Genomic DNA, 23,307 nt, shown 5'->3' on the forward strand with positions numbered 1-23,307 from the left:
GGAGACGCGGCCCGCAGCTGCAGGCGGGAGGACGTGAAGGTTGAGGGGAAAGGTAACGGATATGGCAGGCATGCATCTTGCTCCCTGCTCTCTCCCTGCACTATTGCAGCCGCTCAGTGCCTCCATCTGCCTTGTCCCGACCCCGCACTCTGCCTGCCAGCTGCTCTCCTGCCTCCTAGCGCCCTCTCACCCTCCATCCCACAAGCTGATCCCCATCTCCTCCCCCACTTTCTCTCCCTCCTACTTTTATTCCCCATTCTCCCTCTGCACTGACCCCCATCCCCCTTTCACTCCACCCCTGCTGTGGAACAGCTGTGATGTGCCTCACAGAGACTTTGTGCTTTACTGCTCTGTGGAGGAAACCGGCTGTGCAGGAGAGGTGGACATCACAGTGAAATTAAGGATCCCTTCCAACCCCAACGAATGTATGATTCTGTGTGGTAGTTTTCTTTCTCACCCTCTTTTTTGATGGTTTTGTAAGGAATGCAGGCGATGCTGCATCAGCTCTGCTGGAATGTTACAGCCACATTACTCCTGGAGCACTGAAAGGATAAACGAGTGTGTATTCTTTCTGCTTTGAGCACAGCAATAAGGACTGGGGACAGGTGGGGGTTTTGTGGAGTTCTGAAGCTTCTCACCATTCACTCTGAATTGTTCTCCAGCATCACCGTGCTCTCCTTGGGTTGGGAAGTGATTTGCTGAAACGTGGAATGCAGTGCTCTGCTGCCAGAGTGACACCTGATGAGTAACAGCTGTGACTGATTTACCATCAAGCCACCATTTTCCTTTGCTAAAAGAGGCTGATAGAAATCTCACCGTGCTGAGAAAAGGGCTGACAAAGGTACCTATCAGCCTGTTCTTCCTGGATGTGCTCAGAATTATTAGATTGTAATGGTTGTTTTTGCTATTTGCCTTGCATGGCAAGCTAAGCTGTGCTTGCTGTAAGATGTTGTCTCACATCTGGGCTGTTTCCTTGGCTATCTTTTAATGGCATCAGATATATTTTTACTGTTCTTCTTTTGCCTGTCCTGCATCCAGGCAACTGATGCAATTTATACTTAAAATTGCGCTCTGAGCTCTATTATGGTCATTACCAAAACTAGTTGGCAGTTAGAAACACTGGTGCTTTTAATGGCAAAATGCTCTCTCCTCTCCTCCTAAAACACATTTCCAAGAAATACAGGGTTCTGCAGTGGAAAGCAATACTCTGAAATTACAGAAGTGTATCCTGCCTGTTTATGAGGCAGTCAGTGAAGATGGGCATAGATCCTGTGGCTCATCTTGCAATAAGGACATATTTTCATCTTCACTCTTTTGTATTTTGCTATGAAACCACCATTTCTCGTGTTCAAGGTGACACACACACACCTCAGGGTACCTCTGTCCATTCACAAGCGCCATCAGTTCCATGCATGGCAGTGGGGGGAGGTTATTTTTATAGGAGAGCTATTTTTGTAGGAAACCACTGTCATTCATGTTTTATTCCCATGTTTCACTATGCATTGCCTTTTAATTTTGGGACAGTTGTAGCAATCTTTTGTAAAATAAGCATTGCTTACTGGAACAGGTTGCCCAAGGAGGTTGTGGATGCCCCATCCCTGGAGGCATCCAAGGCCAGGCTGGATGTGGCTCTGGGCAGCCTGGTTTGCTGGTTGGCGACCTGCACATAGCAGGGGGTTGAAACTGGATGATCACGGTGGTCCTTTTCAACCCAGGCCATTCTATGATTGTCTTCTCAACCCCATCTTTCCAAAATGACCTCTGACTTTAGTTTGATCATCTCGATGAATTAATAGACCAGAGTTGTAGTCTTATTTTTAATTCCTGATGCACAGACATCTTACAGCGTGTGGCTAAGGTTAGCTAACAAAGCATGCATTGGTTTTAAAGACCTTTACAAAAGTGTTGTGATATCTCATCAGCTATAGACTGAGCAGAGTTTCTTTCAGTGCCTTCAGAGTCCAGAAAGCATCTTGTTGGTGTATTTCATCTTTAATGTACTGATGCTCAGGGATGGAGAAGAAGAAAGATGGAGTTAATGTTTTTAATTGTGGCAGATATCAGATGCGTTTGGAGCAACAGGAGTTGAGAGGAAGATATAAAAAGAACAGATTTTTGTGTAGCACTGCGTGTTAGAGGCAAAGAGGCCTCAGAGTATTGCTCGTGAGTATCCACTTCTGTGTTTTTTACAACCAACATGTATTTCTGCTGACAAAAAGGAAAAGCTACCACTTGTACTATGCTGTAGGCTGTGGCACAGCTTGAAGATTGCTAACAAAAAGGAGAAAATACAATTTCCTTTTAATTGCCTTAAGGATAAACATAAATTCTAGGTCAGCAGAATTAGAAGACCATCAGATTACCGTGTCACTGCTGGGTTTATTTGTGAGGAAAAAATGATATTCAGATTGTGGTGTGCTTTAGTGTCGCTTTTGCTGATCTGGAAATCTCTTTCTTTTAAGGAGATTAAAGAGGCACCATTTGAAAGGCGTGCTTGTCTGATCTGTTGTTCCCTGCAGCCCTGCTTATCCATCCGAGATTATCTGGAACCACTGACACAGAGCGGTGCAGCACAGGGAGAGAAGCTGTAATGACCCCACAGGGCTGGGGTAATCTCTGGAGAGATCTGAGCAGATATTACTTCATTATTGTTACTGTCAATACTGAATTCAGTAATAATGGTGGTACCTCTTGGAGTGGATGGTTTCTCTTCTGCTGAGTTTATGTTTGTGTATAAGGCGAATATGGAGAACAAACAATAGAAGAGATAGAAGTGAAGCAGATAAAGGATCACACCAGATGGGAATAGGGGCACAGGAAGGATATCAAGGAAGGATATAACAGTAGGAAGAGAAGATAGATGCAACGCTGCAGTTATATTGCTGATAGATGTAAAGGTCCAATAGTGCATTACATGAGAAGGCTGGTGTGGTTTGATTTGACCTGTCAGAAGTGTCTTTTTTCTTAAAGACACTTTGCAGCTCTTCTTCTGCTGTTCTACTGCTCTTCAACTCTCAATTAAAAGTGCAGTGTTCCTTTGAGCCACTGAATCTTTTTGTGCCTCTGTGCTCCATCTGTACAAAGGGAAAAGAAATATTTTCCTGCATCAAAACATAACCGTGTGTGGTAATTAGATTGTGAAATATTATCCCTTCACAACTCAGTGATAGAAATAAAAGCAAACTCCGTGTCTAAAAGTGACCAACACCAGTTGGTGTAGGGAAGCTTACAGGTCAGATTTAAAATTCAGTTATAATTATTGTGTATGTAGTAGATTGGAGTGATTAGATAGCTGATTTTTCTTAGTTATCAGTCTTAACTGTTTTCTACCATCTTCTGCTTCAGATTTATTCCAGTTACAAATGGAGAAAGAATGGAAAGAGATCCTTCAGTGGAAAGAGAAAGAAAGGAAAGAGCGACATATCTGGCAGTTCCCTGCTCAAAAGGAGATGCTAGATGTTGTTGTAAAGCAACTGCATAGTATGCATGAAAATTATAACAAACTAAAAGAAGATTTTGTCTATAACCTCAGAATTTTGGAAGAAAGAGATAAAGAGTTGGAATCCTATGATGTCACATTCAGTCATCTGAAAACGTCTGAAAATGCTAAGCAGGCAGAGATTAGCAACCTTAAAATACAGCTGGATAAACTGGAGCAACTTCTTGTCAAGGAAAGAAGAAAAAGAGCTGAACTTCATTATCACTATCAACAAAACCTTGTAGAACATAAGTTACAGCTGGAACAGTTTTGCAGGTGAGATGCAGATCACTGTAAGTGCCATCACATGGAGTGTACAGGACAACCATGTGAGCAGACCCAGTCAGCTAGCACGGGTTTATGAAAGGCACCTCCTGCTTGACTAACCCAATTTCCTTCTAGGATAAGATGACTGGCTTAGTGGACAAGAGAGAGGCTGTGAGTGTTTACTTGGACTTTAGCAAAGCATTTGATACTGTTCACCACAGCATTCTCCTGGAGAAACTGACTGCTCATGGGCTGAATAGATGTACTATGCACTGGATAAAAATTAAATGGATGGGTGCAAGGGGTCATTGTGAATGGAGTTAAATTTGGTTGGTGTCTGCTCACAAGGGGTGTTTCCCAGCAGTTTTGTTTATAATTTTTATCAGTGATCATGATGAGGGGATTAAATGCAGTTTCAGATTGCAGATGACACCAAGTTAAGCGGAATGGTTGATCTGCTTGAGGGTAGGAAAGCTCTGCAGAGGGATATGGATGGGCAAGATCTATGTGCCAAGTCCAATTGCATGACATTCACATGATATTGCCTGGAGAAGAGAAGGCTCCAGGGATAGTTGAGAGTGGCCTTTCAGTATCTAGAAGGGGTAGATAAGAAATAAGGGGACAGACTCTTCAGCAGGGACTGTTGGGATAGGACAAGGGGAAATGGTTTCCAGCTATAAGAAGGCAGATTTAGCTTGGATATAGGGAATTTTTTACACAGTGGCACAGGTTGCCCAGAGAGGCAGTGGTGCCCCATCCCTGCAGACAGCCAAGGTCAGGGGATGGGCTGTGAGCACTGATGGAGCTGTGGGTGTCCCTGCTCAGTGCAGGGGTGGCACCAGATGGCCTTTAGGGTCCCTTCCAACTCCAACGCTTTTATGATTCTGTGATTTATGACATTCAGCAAGGCTAAGTACCAGGCCCTGCACTTGGGCCGTAACAACCCTATGCAGCAGTATAGGCCTGGGGAGGGGTGACTGAACATTTGTCAGTCAGAAAAGTAGCTGGTTGAACATGAGCCAGCAGTGTGCCCTGGTGGCCAAGAAGGCCAATTACATCCTGGCTTGTATCGAAGTAGTATGGCCAGCAGGACTAGAGAAGTGATTGCTCCTCCACAGTCAGTACTGATGAAGGCACACCTCCAGCATTATATTCAGGTTTGTGCCCTCCACTACCAGAAAGACACTGAGCTGTTGGAATGCGTTCAGAAAAGAGCAAGAAAGCTGGGGGAAACAAGGCTTAAAAGAAATGGCTGAAATAACTGCAGTTCTTGTGGTGAGGGACGATGTCACTGCTTTCTACAAGAACCTGAAAGGAGGTTGCAGCGAGGAGAATGTCAGCCTCTTATCTCAGGTGACAAGTGAGCAAATGACAGGAGGTAAGGAAATGTCCTCTAATTGCACCATTGGAGGCTTATATTGGAAATCAAGAGGAATTTCTTCACAAGGATAGTTAGGCATTGAAACAGGCTGATATGTCTGATGGGATCTCTTGAAGTATCACCAAGGGAAGAGCACTGGGACTGAAGACAGACTGTTGTCATTTGAATTTGCTTACATGGCAACATCTACTGCTCTGAAAACTGCAAAGAAAGGGAGCAGGGGAAGACAGGAGAGAGGGGGATAACTTAAATCATGGAAAAACGATCTGCTTGAATTGTCCTCAGGGAGCTTCACCAGTGAATATTCTCTATGAAGGGCTCAAGGGGAAGATATCTGGCAGTGTATGAAGAGAGGACATCTGATTTTTAAAGAATGTTCAAATCCTCATGCTGTTTGGTAGCTGAGAGCTGCTGAAACGAATCTGGTATTTTACATGAGGAAAACAAACGCTGAACTTAGCGAACCATACAATATATTCTGCATTGTGTGACCTTTTCAAATTGAAACTGGATATCTGGGAAGAACTTGTATCACACTTTAAAAAGGAGATCAAACAGTATGCCCGCTGTGTATCGTGTTACTTTAAAAGGTTCATTCAGTTCTCATGTGCAAGATGATTTTTAAAAAGTGACTGCTAATTATGAGCAGTGGGAGGAAGATAAAAAAAGTCAGTGGTGAGGGTTCCTTTAGGAAATTATTGCCTCTTGTATTTCCAGTTGTGTTGTTGTTCAACAGGCACTTTCCATGTGTGTGCCACATGAGTTCAGCAGAGATGCTCTTTAATAAGTTTATTTTATTTTTATTTATAGGTCAAAGAGCAGTCATACAAATCATCAGCATGAGGAGTGTGTGAGCCTGAGACATCACATGGAGAGAAAACTCCAAGAACTGCAAGGAGAGCTCGCTTATCTGAAACAGGTATAATACAGAGAAATAATGTCATATTGCTGCAGCGACAGCCAGCAGTCATTTGTTTATTATGTTCTGATGGAGCATTGCTGTATTTTTGTAAGGCTGTTGTTGTTTTTGCCTTCTTTATGTTGCCGCTGGTAAATTGGTGAGATGCATAATGACAGATTAGAAAAGTATGCACTACTTGTTTAGTAGCTGTGGCCTTACTTGTCTGGCAGCTGCCCCTTGTGAGGAACTGCTGGGAATGTGTTTAGTAATCTGAGATTGTGTAAGATTGCTTGATGTGGGCTGCACACTGCTAAATTTGTTAACCTTGAAACTGCGGAAAAGGTCGGCCTCTGGAAAGCAGAAGCAGCTTTAGGCAGGATGGGTAGTGTATGTTGCTTATCATACTCTTGATTATGAGACTTTCCCCCCATTCTACCTCTTTTATTGCTATCATTTCATCATAAAATAATTGTCTTGCTAACTGGCAATGGAATTTGACCTTCAACTGCTATACTTCAGGGATGGGGTGCAATTTTTCTCACCTTTGTATATTTAAAAAACATAAAACGATACCTTCCTTATTTTTGTTAAAATAATTTCATCATTAAATAAAATAAAAAATCATTAAAATGGTATTACAGGAATGTCAAAAGAGGTTCATTTTTAGCCTGTCATCCAAGCCAGTATATTATATAAATGAAAGTGGTAAAAGGGATTGTTAGGCAATTACAGCTTCAGTATCCTCCCATTCTATTCTCCTTGCCTTCGATATGATATATCTGCTAAAATAACCTTTCTGAGGGCGGTGAGGCTCTGGAACAGGCAGCACTGTGGATGCCTCATCCTGAAGGTGTTCAAGGTCAGGTTGGATGGGGCCCTGGGCAACCTGATCTGGTGGGGGGCAGCCCTGCCCACAGTAGGAGAGGGTGGAACTGGTGATCTTTAAGGTCCCTGCCAACCCAAGCCATTCTGTTGTTGATTATATGAAACCAAGAAGACACTGCATAACATCTAGTGTGAAAGGAACTTTAGATAGAGATAGGAAAGGAGAGATGCAGGACTAGCGTTAGCGTGGGTAATAGGTGAAGGAATCATAGAACTGGAAGGGATCTCTGGAGATCCCCAAGTCCAAACCCCTGCTAACACAGGTTTCCCAGAGTGGATTGCACAGGAAAGCATCCAGCTGAGCTTTGAATATCTCCAGAGAAAGAGACCCCACAGCCTCTCTCACACTGCTCTGTCACCATTTGGATACATTTTTCTTAGCGGGCAATACTGGTGATAGGTGGATGGTTGGACTAGATGATCTTAGAGGTCTTTTCCAACCTTAATGATTCTGATTCTTCACAGTAAAGTTTACCCTCACATTCATATGGAACTCCGTATGTTCCAGTTTGTGTCCATTGCCCCTCATCCTGTGACCGGGCACCAACAAAAAGAGCCTGGCCCCTTCTGCTTGGTTCCTGCCCTTTAGGTATTAAGCATTGATAATCTCCCCTCTCAGCCTTCTCTTCTCCATGCTGAACAGCCCCAGAGCTCTCTGCCTTTCCTCATACAGGAGATGCTCCTGGCCTGTAACCATCTTTGCAGCTCTGTGCTGGCCTCTTTCTAGGAGAACCCTGTCTTTCTTGAACTGGGCCCAAACTGCTCAGTGCTCCAAATGTGCCCTCCCCAGGGCAGAGCAGAAGGGAGCGCCTCCCTGCCCTGCTGCCTGCACTCAGTGCAATGCACACTGGAGGACCATTGGTCTTCTTGGCCACAGGGCACACTGCTGGCTCATGGCTGACCTGTTGGCCACCAGGACGTGTAGGTGCTGTTCCACAGAGCTCCTTTCCAGCAGCTCAGCCCCCAGCCTGTACTGATGCATGCAGTTATTCCTCCCCAGGAGTAGGACTCTACACTTGCCCTTGTTGAACAAAAAGCCACTTCCTATACTATCCTGTTTGTTTCCATAGCTGATGCTAAAACTTCAGCTGTGTAAGGGTTCTGAAACTCTTAAAAATTAATTTAAATAGTGATTTAATTAGAGTTCTTAAGCTTATTGTCTTTCCATCTTAGGTGAAACTGCTGACCAGAGAACTGGAGGCCCTCACAGAGACTGGAATGAAAGCATCAGAATCACCACAAGCAGCAGAATTGGTTAATTTGCAACTGGAGAAAGAGGATAAGTACAAGAATTGGGAATTAAATGATTCTGTAGCTGTGAGAAATGCCTGGTGTTGTACAATCTTGACCACGATCAGAGTAAACTGGTTTGCAACTTACTCTTCACATATATATATATATTTTTTTAATATATATATATTTGCAGCAGCTACAGATGGTGTGCATGAACTAATTGATCTACTAATAGATATGGTTATAAGAGGAAGAGTTAGCCCTTTGTGTGAAATATCTGCTGTTCAGCCTGTATTTCAGGCTAATCCTGTTGCGTTCCCTCTGAATGTAACTTGTCTCACTTTAAAAACAGTATTTAACTTTGAAGTTCTAATGGCTCAGTGGTATCTTCTGCCTTTACATGAAAAAAGAGTACTTCTACCAAACAGAGGATATAATGGAAAAATTTAGTTCTTCCCACTTCTAGACTGTAGTCAGTTTCAATGTCCAATGTTCTTCTCGCTTGAGTTGAATCTGTTGAGTTCAGTTGTGTTCAGCCCTAGTTTTATACTTTTGCTAAGGAGCTGGATAGACTGTGAGTACTGTGACAGAAAGCAACTTATTCAAATCGGAGATTATTGTTGCTTTTATCTTAATTTTTTTAATTCATCAAATCCCTCTGAGGATGCAGCTTGTTCTTTGTGCTAATCACAAACATAACGTCCTGTGGTAAATCGGAGTTAAGATCTCTTCTGTTTCTGCCACTTCTGACAATGATTTTTGAAATTCATTCAAACAAAATTGATAAAGTAAATCAACAGTGCAAAAACGAATGTCCCTTGTGTTACATGAAACCTCACTTTATCTCTTTGCACGTTCCAGGGAGAAAGAGCCATCTCATGTTGATAAGAAAAAGGATGCACTGTCAGCTTCATTGGAAGAAGCACCAATCAAACAGTTTAAAAAGCTGAAGAAACAGATTAGAGAACTACAGATGAGACAGAAAAGTCTGGAAGTGAAGCTGCGCAGGAAAGAAGGGAATCACAGTGCTTGTGTAAGAGAGAAAGATGCCCTTATTAAAAAGTGAGCCATGTGATTTTTCTTGTTTCATAAGTTGTGAAGAAAGAAATTCAGAATATCATACTTAGCAGATTTGGACCCAAATTATTTAAAGGAAAAGCTCATGGTAATATATGGTACCATATGTAACTGCAAAAAGCCATTTACAAAAGAGCGAAATGCTATTGAAATTGTTAGATTGGAGCTTGAAAATGGTGTGGTTGGAAAGCTGTCCTGCATAACTGAAAACAGTGCTGGGAATCTCTGGTGGAGAAAGTGAAACAGTGTTACAGGTAGGGACACTAACCAGGAGTATTTTTGTGTTCAAAAAGGAGCAGTGGCAGATTGAAGGGGAATAAAACATTTCAGTTCCTTAAAATAATTAAGTTTTTTCAAGTAATATGCCCTGGAGGCATTCAAGTCCAGGCTGGATGTGGCTCTGGGCAGCCTGGTCTGATGGTTGGCAACCCTGCACATAGCAGGGGGAGTGAAACAAGCTGATCTTTGGGCTCCTTTTCAACCCAGGCTGTGCTATGATTCTATCATTCTATGATTAATATGATGCCTGTGTGCTATTTTGTCATGATAACAGGACTACTCCCATGTATGAATGGAAATGTGACCATAATTCCTTGATTGTAAGCTCTCAAAATGTAAATTCTTTCTTCTGCCAAGCTGTCTGCTTGCATTTTGGTTCACACCAAAACATATTGTTTATTGCCTTAGTAATTCATTCCTAACACACATCCTTCTCACTGCACAGCAGGCTCAAGATAATGGCATTCTGTGTTGTGATAACCTGTCACTTAAGAAAGATACAGGCTATTTAAGATTGTGGGTGGAATGCTTCTAGTATGAGAGCATGCTAAAAGCACAGTGCAGGTTTTCAAGTTTGCAGAACATCAGCCCCATGCAGCTTCCCAGCTGATTTTCTGGCTCAGCTCAAGGAAAGACAACAGGTATCTGGAACAGGGAAATGTTTAGGGCATGCATATAACAAAATACATATGTTGAAAAATGGGACAAGGAAAAAAGAAGGCAGAAAGGAAGGCCAAGGCTTTAAAAACAAACCAGCACAATGCCAGAAAAAAAAAATAAAAAAAATTAAATACTTTCATCTTCTGAAGTCAGCAGATTTTGCTCTGTGTGTCTCAGATATAAACAACAACTGTCAATGGCAGCTGAGCAAGAACAGCTTCTGGAACAGAGTAGAACCCATGCAAAACTGGACTGGCAGCTCTGTGGGAATGCTGAAAATACACCAGGATCAGAAAATCAGAGGATCTAACTCCAGTGTGTCTTTACCACGAGAGGCAGGTGAGAAGTTCCATTAACTATTTAGGAACTGTTGTTGCACAGAGATCTATGGAATATGTGCATTGTAGTATTCCTTGGGTGAAGCATTACCAGAATAGCTGCCATGGATGATCTCTGACAGCTGCCTGTTGTACCTTGTAATGTAGTCAGGGCAGACTGGGAGATGGGAATGCTTTTCTTTTGGCTTTAAAGCAGAAATAAGTCTTCTCAGAGCAGTGCCAGGCCAAAAAGAGCTTCATAGATCACAGTACAGCTTCAGGTCTGCCAAGGGAACAATATTAGACCTGAAATACTCAGAGGTTTTTGTATGGAGAAAAAAAAACACCTGTATTTTGTGAAGTGTACAAGCTGCTGCTTCTGAAAAATGAAATACAGTATTAGTATGTTTATTGTTTGGGGAGAGTTACACAGTGTGCTGACAGTAATTCTCAATGACCAGCTGCCAAATGAATCCATAGGTACAGAGAAAGCAGTTGTTTCTGAACTTTGGAACACAGACATTTACTCTGGTGTTTTATTTTACCATTTTCCCATAAATTATTAGTAAGTATTTTTTATTATTAGGGGGACTGGACTTGCTGATCTCTGGAGGTCCCTTCCAACCCCTCCAATTCTGTGAGTCTGTGTGATTCTGTATTAATAGGTGTAGCATAGGAATACATCTGAGACCTGGAAAATCCTTATCCATCTCACATTAAGATGGTGTGATGATGAAACCAAATTATTTTGCCATGGAGGCAGTTTTTGATGGGGTCAAAAGGAATGTGAGTTGAGTCCCAATTTTTGTCCATATATTCCTTTTCTCTTTTTTTAATCTCTACTCTCTTTGTACTTGAGATACTCATCTACTTTGTTGTCTTCTTCCCTCCTAGGCTGACGTTGATCTACAGAAGACTGACTACAGGTTGCATGAAGTGGAGTCTGTTCCTTCTGCTTCCCCTGTTAAGAGACAACAGTTAATACAGTCACCACTGTCGAATTGTGGTGTTCTTCCTGAAGGAGAGAAGCAGGTTAGACAGCACTCACATCTATCTTGGATCAGTTCATTTTGAGATGACAGCTTCGTAGGGCCTGTTTCCATTGGACTTGTAAAGAATTCACCTGAGGCACCTGTTTAATTCAAGATGTAGACATATGTGGGCTGGAATGCACAGAGGTTAGATGTCGCAGGCTTTGTTATGGCTGGATCCCATACCCACTGGGAAAAGCAGCAAGCTGTATGCAGAAAGTCAGTCCAAAACAAGACAATGTGCTGTAATTGTGACACATGAGAATGGAAAAAGCTATTTTCTGGAATGTTCCTGAGGCATTTTGTTGCAATTCAGGCTAGATTTTGAAATTGGGAAAGTTAGAATTTTAAGATAGATCTTCAAAATATCAGTTTTCTAACCATTTAAAATAACATATTTTGTTTTAGTATCACAAGCAACTTTTCCTTTCATTCCTACCTACTAAAATACGCAGGTTAAAAAAGAAAAACTATTCAAAATTGCAAACATAGTGCTGGTTTGAAGGTGTGCTGAAGGGTTGTGCACTACTACGAGTAGAAAACTGTCTTTTGTGATAGAATGAATGTGATGAGTGTGCTGCAGTGCATCCTACTGGGCACTTACAGATGCTCAGCAGTAAACCAACAGGAGTTTGTCATCAGACCTCAATGAGAAAACAAAGCAGTGTAAAGCACACCTCATGTCTTCCGAAGCCAGAAAGTGTTGTATTCAGGAAGATAGTTCAGGAAAACAGTTTCTATAATAAAATACACACAGGTAGATGGAGAGCACAAACTTCTTTCAGAGCACATTTTCTATCTGACCCTGGGCTGATCTGCAAACTGATCATTCAAATAAAGAGAAAATCAAGGTCCAGGTGAAGGACCTTCTTTCACTGTTCATTTGCACTGTTCTGTCCCACTGCAGTCTCTTAGTGCTGCTGCAAAACTTTCTTTTCACTGTTACATTTTTCTGTTTTACATTTTTGCCCTGTAGGACAAACCATACACATCTCAGCAGACCCAATTTTATCTCTGATTTCTATGAAGGATTGATGCTTCAAAACCAAATGAAGAATAGCAAATATTCAGTATTCTGAACAAGAACAACTTGTCTCTTTTTTTTTTTTTTCTGTAAAAGCTATAGGGCAAAAATGATTAGATTTGAGTTCTTTGCATTTGATTCTTCCTAAAGAAGCAATAGTGTGTTGGCTAGCATCTTGTTCAGACTACTAAAGCAAGGAATATTTATATACAGATACTATATAGTACCATATGGTTAACATACATGTCCTTTCTTCTGTGTGGTCTGAGACTCCGTGAGGGAATAAGAAATCTTGTGCTAATCATTCTTGGACTCTAATTTAGCACCAGAGATGTGAAATACACCAGACAAAAATGGGAATTTTTGCTTATAATTAATTTTGAATATGGCATGGATCGTGTGTGCCTAACAGGAGCATGCTGGTGCCATACAATGGCACACATAAGGAAGATCTCTTATACAGAGTGTTGCTCAGGAATGAAGGTTTTTACCATGCTCCACTTTTATTTCACAGACATTTCAATCTGATGATAAAAGTTATCTCAGGAAAGACATTTCTGACTCGGAGATACAAAAGCTGCAGCAGCAAAATGCCAACCTTCGGGCTGTTATTGCACAGATGAGGAAAGAAATGGAGAGCCTCGATGAGCAAACACCATCCTCAATGCCTCGGAGAGAGCAAAGTGCCCCTGGCCACACTGCAGGCATCCCACCACTCACTGCTGCTGTCCTGATGGGAAGGGCTGAAGGTGCTGTCACACAGCTGGCTGTGTAACTGTCTTTTTTCTTAGGTAACAGCAAGAGTTTAAAACATCTCAGTGTTAAAAAATGTGTAACTCTTTGAGCTGCATCACGTTCTACCAAACCTTGTCACAAAGTGCCAGGTGACCAATAGGTTTTCTTGGCTTTTCTTGGAAGCATTTATTATATCACTAACTACAAACCTCCATCTTTTTTTTCCTTATTTTCCCTATGGGAAGTCAAGGCTGATAGCGCGAAGAAAGGAACTACAGAAGGTACATCCACTACAGTTAAATATATTTCGTAGTAAATTGACGAACATTTGTGAAGTTTGGTTTTGTTTGGCACCAGCACATGTAGGAAAATGGCTTTTTTTGTCATAAACATTCTTGTGGCTTTTGGAACTATGGAGAAAATAGGGACAGAATCAACTCCAACTTGAGGATGGAACATTCAGCTCTGGTTTCTTTACATCTGAAAAATAAATAGGCGAGGTGTCACTTCCTCCAGGACTCATGAGGAAGAGGTAGCCCTCTTCTATAGGACCTTCTACCAATTATGTAAAGGCAGGTGAATAGTTGTGGTATCTGTCTGTGCCCCATTATGTAAGCATTGAACCTCTGATGGATTTAAACTATTCCAGAGCCACTATGAATCGTTTTCTGTATTTCAGAAAATTCCGAGGGGTTTGTTGAAAGCTGTCCTGTTGTACCAAATATTGTGCCCTCATTACCTTTCTCTCTTTTAATGTTATTCATTTACCCATTCTCTCATTTATCCTTACCATTTGCAGAATTCATTTTAAACAGACTTTATTGTGTCATTAACACAAAAAATGACATAATGAACAAATGGAATGTGTGGGCATTCTGAGTGAATATACCTATATTCTGCTTAATAGCTTAGCTAAAAAGGAGACTTAAGAAATAATTAAAGCAAAAACTATTCTGATTTTAAATTAAAAAGAAAAATAAACAAGACTAGTTCTGTCATACAGAACTTAGTGAAAGTTGGTCCTTTATTTTGGAAGATAGAGTCTGAAATAGAGAAGATTGATGGCTGCTGCAGTTCAACAGTCTCCAAGATAACCAGTAATTTTTGTCAGCTGGTTAATATGAGTTTTCAGAAATTAATTACTAATTTATTTTTTTCTACTGCTAAAATTCTTAATTCAACTAAAATAATACTACTTCTATCCCTTGGAAAATATGTGGAGATCTCTAAGAAGGATTATGATGTTAAATCCACACTGTTTTAGATGAGAGAGTATCCCAGAGGGGTACTTCTGGTTTGGAGAAATCCTCTTTCTTTTCCCTGCTTTGTCCACATTAATCAAAATGTTCAGACTGCCATTTTTACTGGAAGTAAAGGAAGCATTTTTTAGGATTAATTTCAATTTATTGATGATTTTGTTCTCACTGTAACAGAAAGAAACTGCTACATCTTGGCTATTCTTGTACTGATATTGCCAGTTGCTCAACAATTAAGTAATTCACTCCTGGAAGAAGAAAAAACTTCTGTCTGTGTACTTCTTGCCCACAAACTGAGTTTTCTAATATCTCATCTACAGACACATACATGTTGTGTAGCTGATTGATGGTTGCACATCATGAGATTGCACAGCTTCTTATATTTCTTCAGCTCTGATTACACTGCAGCTATGAAGTGGCATAGATGTACAATAGTAAGAAAAAGTTGCTATGAAAACCTAAACTAAACAAAAAATATGTACTCACACTGTACTCCTCTCTATTTATTTAGGTTCACTCTGCACAGACCAAGTTTCAGGGAGAACAATGTCGAGTCATACGAATGTCAGCTCAGCTAGCTTAAACCCAGGCACAGAAAAGGTAAGAAGAGGTTTCAACCAGCTTAAATAGGGCTGTGTGTAATTAAGTAAATAGCATGTTAATTTGCCTGAACAAATCTTAAAAATGCAACTTATATGCTGTCATATATTCAGAAATGTGCCAACAAAGATTTTTTTTTTTTCAGTCAAATGTGGTCATTCTTTCAAGGGAATAAATTTTGACTGGCCAGCCCTGATACTCAAGTTTTTTTTTAGATATGTATATATAATACCTAAAATCTTTCAGTGTGCTTGTAATGAGGTGGCTAGAGATGGTGTTGTACATATAATCCTGGCAACCCTCACTACTGGCACAAGCTTAGGGATGTAGGGATGGAGCGTGGCCCTGCTGAAAGGGACCTGGGGGTACTGGTGGTGCCAGCACTGTGCACCCTCAGCACAAAAGGCAATGGGATCCTGGGCTGCACTGAAAGTAGTGTGACCAGCAGATCTGCTCCTCTGCTCTGAGACCTCACTGGGAGCACTGTGTGCGGATGTGGAGCCCTCAGTGCAGGAGAGACACGGACCTGTTGGGGCACAGCCAAAAATGCTCCCAGGGCTGGAACAGCCCTATGAGGACAGGCTGAGGCTGTGCAGCATGGAGAAGGGAGGGCTCTAGAGGGAGCTGAGAGAGGCCTTCAGTCCCTAAAGGGGCTGTAAGATGGGTCAGACTCTTTAGTGGAGTCTGTTGAGTTGGGATGGGGAGAAATGGATCAAACTAAAAGAGGGGAGGTTTAGATTGGATATAAGGAAGAAGGTTTTACACTGTGGGCAATGAGGCAGTGGCACAGGTTGCCCAGAGAGGTGGTGGTGCCCCACCCCTGCAGACAGCCAAGGTCAGGGGATGGGCTGTGAGCACTGATGGAGCTGTGGTGTCCCTGCTCAGTGCAGGGATGGCACCAGATGGCCTTTAGGGTCCCTTCCAACTCCAACCATCCCGTGATTCCATCCCGGTTCCTGCGCGTCATGGCGCTGCTTTCTCCCAGATGTCCGCTAGGGGGCAGCGCGGCACTGAAGCACGGGGCAGCGGGACAGCCGGGAGGAACGCGTGGTGCCGAGCGACGAGCGGGCAGGGTGTTCTCTGCTACCTGTGTCGCGGGGATTTCGTAGAATCACGGGATGGTTGGAGTTGGAAGGAACCCTAAAGGCCATCTGGTGCCACCCCTGCACTGAGCAGGGACACCCACAGCTCCATCAGTGCTCGCAGCCCATCCCCTGACTTTGGCTGTCTGCAGGGATGTGGCACCACCGCCTCTATGGGCAACCTGTGCTGGTGATTTCTTCCGTGGTTTAATGTGCCCCACATTGCTGACAAAATCTTGAATATGGGCTCTCAAAAACAGACTGTAGCCTTCAGTTTACACTTCGCTTTCAGCTCCTTTCTAAGGCATGTTTGTACCGAACTCTTAAACATCTAGGCAACATGTTTTCAAAATATTTTTATGAGTCTCATCTGTTTTCTCAGGGGTCAATTAACAGAGTTATGGACAAAGAGGTGATAGATTTTGGCTCTGCCTCAGACAACTGTTGTCCTGGTAGTGGTATTCAGCATGGTGTCAGCTGCACGCCGCAAGGAACACCAAATAAACTAAAGGAAGCAGTGAGAACAATGTCAGTTCTGAGCCAAGAGAAGCAGCATCTGATTGAAATGGGAAACAGACTCAAGACAGATCTTGAAATGATATTAAAGGAAGGTAATAGATGTATTCTATTGGTAGCTTGCCCATGTAAAATAGAACCCATCAATCTGTTCATTCTCTGTGCTGGAGAGAAGTAGATTTTAATACACACACACATAGAAAAAAAAAGATGCTGCATATGGCTGATCCTTGAGCTGCATAGCTTGGGTGAGACTGCAGTGCTGTTGCTGCCAGCATAACCTGTGCCAGTGGCTGCTAACACAGAGTAATGGCAGGCTTTGGTTAGGACTCCTTGGTGCTCAGATGTCAATGTGGGAAATGGAAGCTGAACTGCTGCTTTGAAGAGTGGAGAAGCAATGGTTTATCTCTTGTGCTGAACACAAATTATTTATGATAGTGGAAAGGAAAGCAAAGCAAGCAGAGTCAAGAGTAAATAAGCAGTGTGTAAGTATGTAAGAGTAAGTGAGAAAATGTTACTGTGGACGTGTAAATTCCACGCAATCATTACTCTGTCAGTAAAGCAGAGAAAAAAAGAAAACAATGCTAGGCCATTTTCACATGGTATTGAATCTCCAGTGAGAAGACAACCTTTGCTGGAAATGTCATATTGATAATAACAGCAGAGAATGCATTCCTCCATTTTTTTTTTCCCTTTTATAGGACTTGGGCATCCTGTTAGCCCAAAGCTCTGCACAGTTTGTGTAGGCTCTGGTGGCCTTTCTCCGAGAGAACTTGTCAAAAGAACACAGTGTCAGCTTTCAGCTTTAAGGCACCTGCAACGCAAGCTCATAACACAGGTAATCACACACCATGGTGATCATGAAGAGTTAAGCCAATTGATATCATTTTCCTTAAAATTCTACATTAAAATGCTTTTCATTGACTTCAGCTCACGTCCTTTTTTGGCACCTGGGAGGATTTGTAGCTGTGGGGTTCTATTTGGAACATCACTGTTTTAAATCATTGTTTTCATCTAAGGAACTTGAAAAACACTTGTGTTGATGCAGTATAACTACAACACTGAACTACAAGCGTGAGTTTCATAAAGCTTAGTGTTAAATGAGTAAAACAAGGTCAGTTGAAGGATTTGCAGTATGTTCTAAGATAAACTTGAAAGTGATTGATCAGTGAGCATACTTCCAAGTATTCAAGCTCCCTTGTCCAAATTATTGCACCAACACATTTCCCATTTATGAAGGCAGAATGTGTAATAAACGTCTGTAGTCTTTTCTATCTAGAATATAACTTTTGAAAGTTAAATAGTTGCTTTCCTGAGAGAGACAAGTGGATCAAACCTGGCTCTCCCAGTAATTAGTGGCAAACTTCCCAATGACTTCACCAGAGTCAGGATTTCATTATGTACTTTACTCAATTGATCAGCAGATTTGTTCCTGTGAGGATTGTGTCAGTGCAGCTGATTGTCGTCGTGGTTTTGAGGGCAGCAAACAATGTTCTGTCAGAAAGGGTGAGGTTGTTGCTCTGAGGCATGGAACTCCAGTAGAATTATTAACCAAGTTCAGCTGGGGAAATACTTCCTCTGGGAACCTCTCTGGGTTACTTGGCTTAGAGAGCCATCACTGAGTAAAGAAGAGTGGGATTTAGTAGTGATTTTGTTGTTGTTTTGGTTTGGTTTTCTCTTGTGGCCAAATGGAGTGTCCTGTATTTCATTTTCTACTTACTTCCTTTCATTCTTCCACTACATACTGCTCAGAAGAGTATGGTTCAGTTGTCTTCACCTCCTCTCACCTTCTTCACCAGATATTTAGGCACGTTTATAAGATCCCTCCTGACATATCTCTTCTGGAAACTAAACAAGGCAAGATTCCCCAGCTTCTTGTGTGCACGGCGATGCTTCAATCCATCCATCATCTTTTTGGCTGTTTGCTGCACTTGCTCCAGTATGGCTGCATTCCTTCTACTACAATTTCTATTTCTCTGACCTCTCGTGTCTCCTATATTCTTTTAAAAGTCATACAATTTTATCTTGCTTTTATAAAAACAAATACCTTTTGAAAATCCATGGTTTGTGAGGGTTAGTGTTTGACTGTGTGCTTCCAGTTGGTGTGCTGAGCTCCAGAAGCAGTCCTACTTTCCCACTGTAGGATTGCTTTGAGTCGTGGCTGAAGTGGAATCACTGAGGCTATTTCAGCTCTGGAGATGTTTGGGGTAATGTCTGTGACAGACGTGCTGGATTTTGTCCAAACTAGAAGCAAGGATCTCCCTTCTTACTTTGAAGCTGTTCATCTTCAGTATTCCCATTCCAGGCTGTTTTTAACCTAAAATGTACCAACTGAGAATCCAACCTCTCAGCTGAGGTTGATCTCCAGGCTGAGCTTCCAAGCACTGCTGTTCTCATGTTTTGTTCATTTGTCCTTTCTCCTCTAGGTGATCACATTTACTAGCCATAATACCTCCATTCCTGTGTTCAATATCATCATCCTTACCAGAAACAGAGACAATTTCTTACTATCAGCTATAGACATCACACCTACAGGAATTTTAGTCTCAGTTATTTCATATGATGGGCACATGTTTCTTTAGTCTTCAATCTATACCAAAAGGTCGTGTTATAGTCAGTGTTTCATTTCATCTCTTTTCCCAGGGCTGGAGCAGTTGACTTTTCATAAGATCTCACTTTAATTGCTACAGGCTGAAAGTTGATGGGATTGTGGGATAATTAGTTTAGTTTTGCTTTAACTTACTGAAAAAGCACCTTTCTATGGCTGTTCTTCATTTTCATTTTTCCTCTTTTCCCACCATACTTTGGTAGTTTTTTCTTCTGTAATTTAATCGTGGGAGAAGACAAAAGTGAAGGATGACCCCAACAACATAGAGTTGATTAATAGGCTGGATGGTAATAACAGCAATAATAAAAAATGAAGATCATGAACAAAAATTAATAAGGAATTTATTTGGAGGATAGTTTGGCCCTGTTGATCTGAGGGGGATATATTTTTATTTAGTATTATTTATACCTGATTATTTTAAATATGGCAGTGTAACAGCAAAGTGAGCTATAAATGTGTTATTTCTACAGGCTGTGAGTGATTTGTGTTAATGGAATATTTTGTTAGGAGCTGCAATATGCAAAGCAACAGCACCTCTCCAGGATCTCTTCTTTAATTGCCTGCCCCATTTTAAAGGGAGAAAAAGCTCCAAGCAGCTGTGGAGAAGAAAAAGAACTGCTGTCTGCTGAGGTACAGTGCAATTTTATCCTCAGTCTGATTTGCCTTCAGTTGGATTTTGCAACTGGAGTCCCTCAACTATGGTTTGCTGAGAGACGTATACATTTAATAAGGGATGCTTTGTTCCTATACAAAATAGTGTTTGTAAGAGAGCTTTATTCTAACATTTAATAAACCAGGCTATCTCACTCACTCCTATGATGTTGATCTTCTTGTACAACATCTCCAAATCTAAACCAATAATTTTCATTTTCTGATCTTGCCTCTGTGCTGAAATACTTCTATCTTTCTAAGACCATGAGTGTTAAACTGTTTTCAGATGTCTTTAGAGTGAAAAGTATGTATCTTTATAAGATGGTATTTGAACTTGCACAGGTTCAGCTCAATTCCTCAGCTGGAAATTATGGGCCAACGCAACAAAAGGCGGCTGCTGCACCCTCAAGGGTTCAAAGTCAGCCACCCAAGGAAAGCCCTGGTCAAGCCCAGCAGGTCTGGATTTCTTCATCTGGAGCACACAGTCCATGCCAAGGTATTTGGCAAACTTTAGAAATCAAGCTCTTCTTCTCTCAGTCCTCAAAACAATGCTAAACAAAGTGAGCATGCTTTGCAAATAATCACAGTACTTAATTCTTCTAGAAGAAACCAAGTGCAGTTGTGAATTCTGCCCCTTTCCATTGACTTTTTTACATTAGCACTCCTGGTGTTACAGCCCTGTGGCCTGAATCTAATGATCTAATCAGTTACTTTAAGGTACTTTTACTCTTGCTTCAGAGTTATCCAACCATTGAGAGGGTACAGCTCTCTGCTGTTAATGCCATTGTTAAAAATACTTCTTTTATTTCTAATCTTAAAAACACTTGTGGAAAATGCAAATACCCTTCTGCACTGACATAATCTAAACTTTATTTGCGGCACATATGAAAATATCTATCTGAAAGCTGTACAGTTCACGTGTTGCCAAAGGACTGTTAGATCAAATTGTAAAGCTGTAAATCCTCACCTAATGATTATCTTTATGGCAGTGTAATGGCCACAATACTGCTTAATGCACTGAGACCGAAAGCCTAGTAGTGAGATCATGAGTGTAGCACAGTATGTGATGCAGGCACACTGAACTAAGGCTCGTTATTTGTCAGTGTTTTGTAGCCCAGTGCAACAAGTTGTTCAGCCTGGAGAAGAGAAGGCACCAGGGATACCTAATAACAGCATTTCGTATCTAAAGGGGGATTGTAGGAAAGAAGGGGACAGATTCTTTAGCAGGATCTGCTGGGATGGGACATGGGGAAATGATTTCAAACTAGAAGAGGGCAGATTTAGATTGAATATGGGAAAGTTTTTTACACTGTGGGCAGTGAGGCAGTGGCACAGGTTGCCCAGAGAGGCGGTGGTGCCCCATCCCTGCAGACAGCCAAGGTCAAGGGATGGGCTGTGAGCACTGATGGAGCTGTGGGTGTCCCTGCGTTGTGTTGCAGATGGATGTTATGTGTCTCTCAAACTATTGGGCTGTTCATGAAGTAATCCTTAACTGGAAAACCATGGAAAAATGTTTTAACTTTTGCCAGGGATGGAAGAAAACATAATGGCTTTAAATTATGACAGTAGAGAAACCTTAAGGGTGGCTAATAATGGATATGTTGCCCTGGAGAGGTGTCGACTCTTCTTTATTGAAGGTCTTTGTAAGCAGAGACAGATATTTTTTCAAGATGTTTCAAGTCAATATGATTTTTATTTCTTAATATGAAGCATAGACATCACAAATTGTTTCTTAGAAGGCTTGGGGGCTTGTGTGGATTGTTTAAAGTCAGTTTTGTTGTTGTCATTGTCATTATTGTTGTTGAGATTTAGTGGCAGCTGTGGAGTGATGTGGCAGCCATGTAGCCTTTATATGAATAGTGGTCTGTAACCGTGATATAGATACCTGTGTGTGGTTATAACCTGTGTTATATACCTGTGTTTGGACTGTTTGGTCCAGAAGGGATTGACCAACTGGACTTGAACTCAACAGAGAGATTCTAAGATGGTTAGGGCTCAGGAGCACGTGATAAACCAGAATGGATTGAAAGAGCTGGGTTGTTCTGTCTGGAAAAAGAGTCAATGGAAGGTCTGAGAGCTGCTTTTACATAAAAAATATGTAATACCTAACTGGGCTTTCAAAATGAAAGATGGACTATAAGAGCAGTTGTTAACAATAGCAGTACATCCACCACAGTGCCAAACTTGTGCATTGATAGAACTGTAGCACTAGAATGAGATAGTGCTGAGATCACTGTTCATGTGCTGTTCTTGTGGGGCTGGGACTGAAAGAGGAAGAGTATTTCAGGTCAGGCCTCTATTGACAGGATAAGCAAAAGGATGTCTTTGAAATATTGATAGTGCCATGCAGTTTCATGTTGCATTGTGTGTGATGCAACACAACTGGCAGCCTTACAAGGACATCAGTTTCTTAATGTCTAGAAATTTCCAGCCACCATTGCAAAACTTACTGTAGATTTTTGAGGATCCAAAGCAAACCAAGTGTAACATCAGTAAGGGGTAACACTTTTTGGAGAACAACCTTAATTTGATCTCTGCATCCAGATTTACCTCAAGAAGGTTTAAGAGCAGAGCTTATTCACTGCAGGCAGGCCCTGAAACACTGCATTGCAAGAATAGAACTTCAATAAAATACAAATAAAAAATATATATTCTGCTTAGCTTTCTCCACTGGGAAATTATCCAAATGGTATCCTTAGTTCTACTAGTTGGAATTCTAGAAGTTTAGAAAACAAACAACAAACAAACAAACAGGGCTGAGTTTTCTTGTTTCAGGCCATTCACATTATATCCATCAAACGTGGTCACAGTGAATAGAACTGTTACTGAAACGGAGCAACTTGAGAAGTGTGCTTCAGATATAAGCGATGCACGCACAGGCTTGCAAGCTGAGTAACAGAAGATGACTTGAAACAAAGGCAAATGTGTCTGCTTGCTTATTCAAACATCTGTTTTACAAGTCCAGTGCTGTACAGATCTGTCAAAGCAGTAACTATGTTTTATGGGCATTCCTTGTGAAACAGCAAAAGATGTACTGTGATAATTGTTTTCTGATCCTTCTGCATTTTTCATGGACATGCCAGCAGGTTGGCATATCAAATAAGCCCCACAGTTTGCTATACTTGCAGCATATGACACAATTCAGTGACTCTGCATTTTGGGGTGCTGATGACACACATGTTAATGCTGAGTGGACTGTTATGTACTTTGTTCATCTCACCATCAAATTCCAAGCTTATGGAAACTCTCAAGGAAGTCACAGACTAAACAATATTTCTCAATTTCTCTCTCCTTACTCTACCTGCTAATTTTTAGTTTGTACTCTA

General features: G+C 41.5%; 1 protein-coding gene across 1 annotated transcript in view; it reads left to right on the top strand.

Annotated features, from left to right (window-relative positions):
- Nucleotides 1–23,307, top strand: part of CCDC57 (coiled-coil domain containing 57) — a 28,807-nt gene that overhangs the window by 323 nt on the left and 5,177 nt on the right. The window contains 15 exon segments of the mRNA XM_031556382.1: nt 482–605; nt 2,137–2,163; nt 3,369–3,754; nt 5,937–6,045; nt 8,086–8,243; nt 9,007–9,207; nt 10,339–10,441; nt 10,443–10,496; nt 11,373–11,510; nt 13,048–13,282; nt 15,036–15,124; nt 16,589–16,817; nt 17,424–17,560; nt 19,838–19,960; nt 20,324–20,477. Coding sequence (XP_031412242.1) covers nt 482–605; nt 2,137–2,163; nt 3,369–3,754; nt 5,937–6,045; nt 8,086–8,243; nt 9,007–9,207; nt 10,339–10,441; nt 10,443–10,496; nt 11,373–11,510; nt 13,048–13,282; nt 15,036–15,124; nt 16,589–16,817; nt 17,424–17,560; nt 19,838–19,960; nt 20,324–20,477 — 2,267 coding nt within the window.

The sequence above is a fragment of the Meleagris gallopavo genome, chromosome 20 (assembly GCF_000146605.3).
Source record: "Meleagris gallopavo isolate NT-WF06-2002-E0010 breed Aviagen turkey brand Nicholas breeding stock chromosome 20, Turkey_5.1, whole genome shotgun sequence".
NCBI classification, from domain to species: Eukaryota; Metazoa; Chordata; class Aves; order Galliformes; family Phasianidae; genus Meleagris; species Meleagris gallopavo.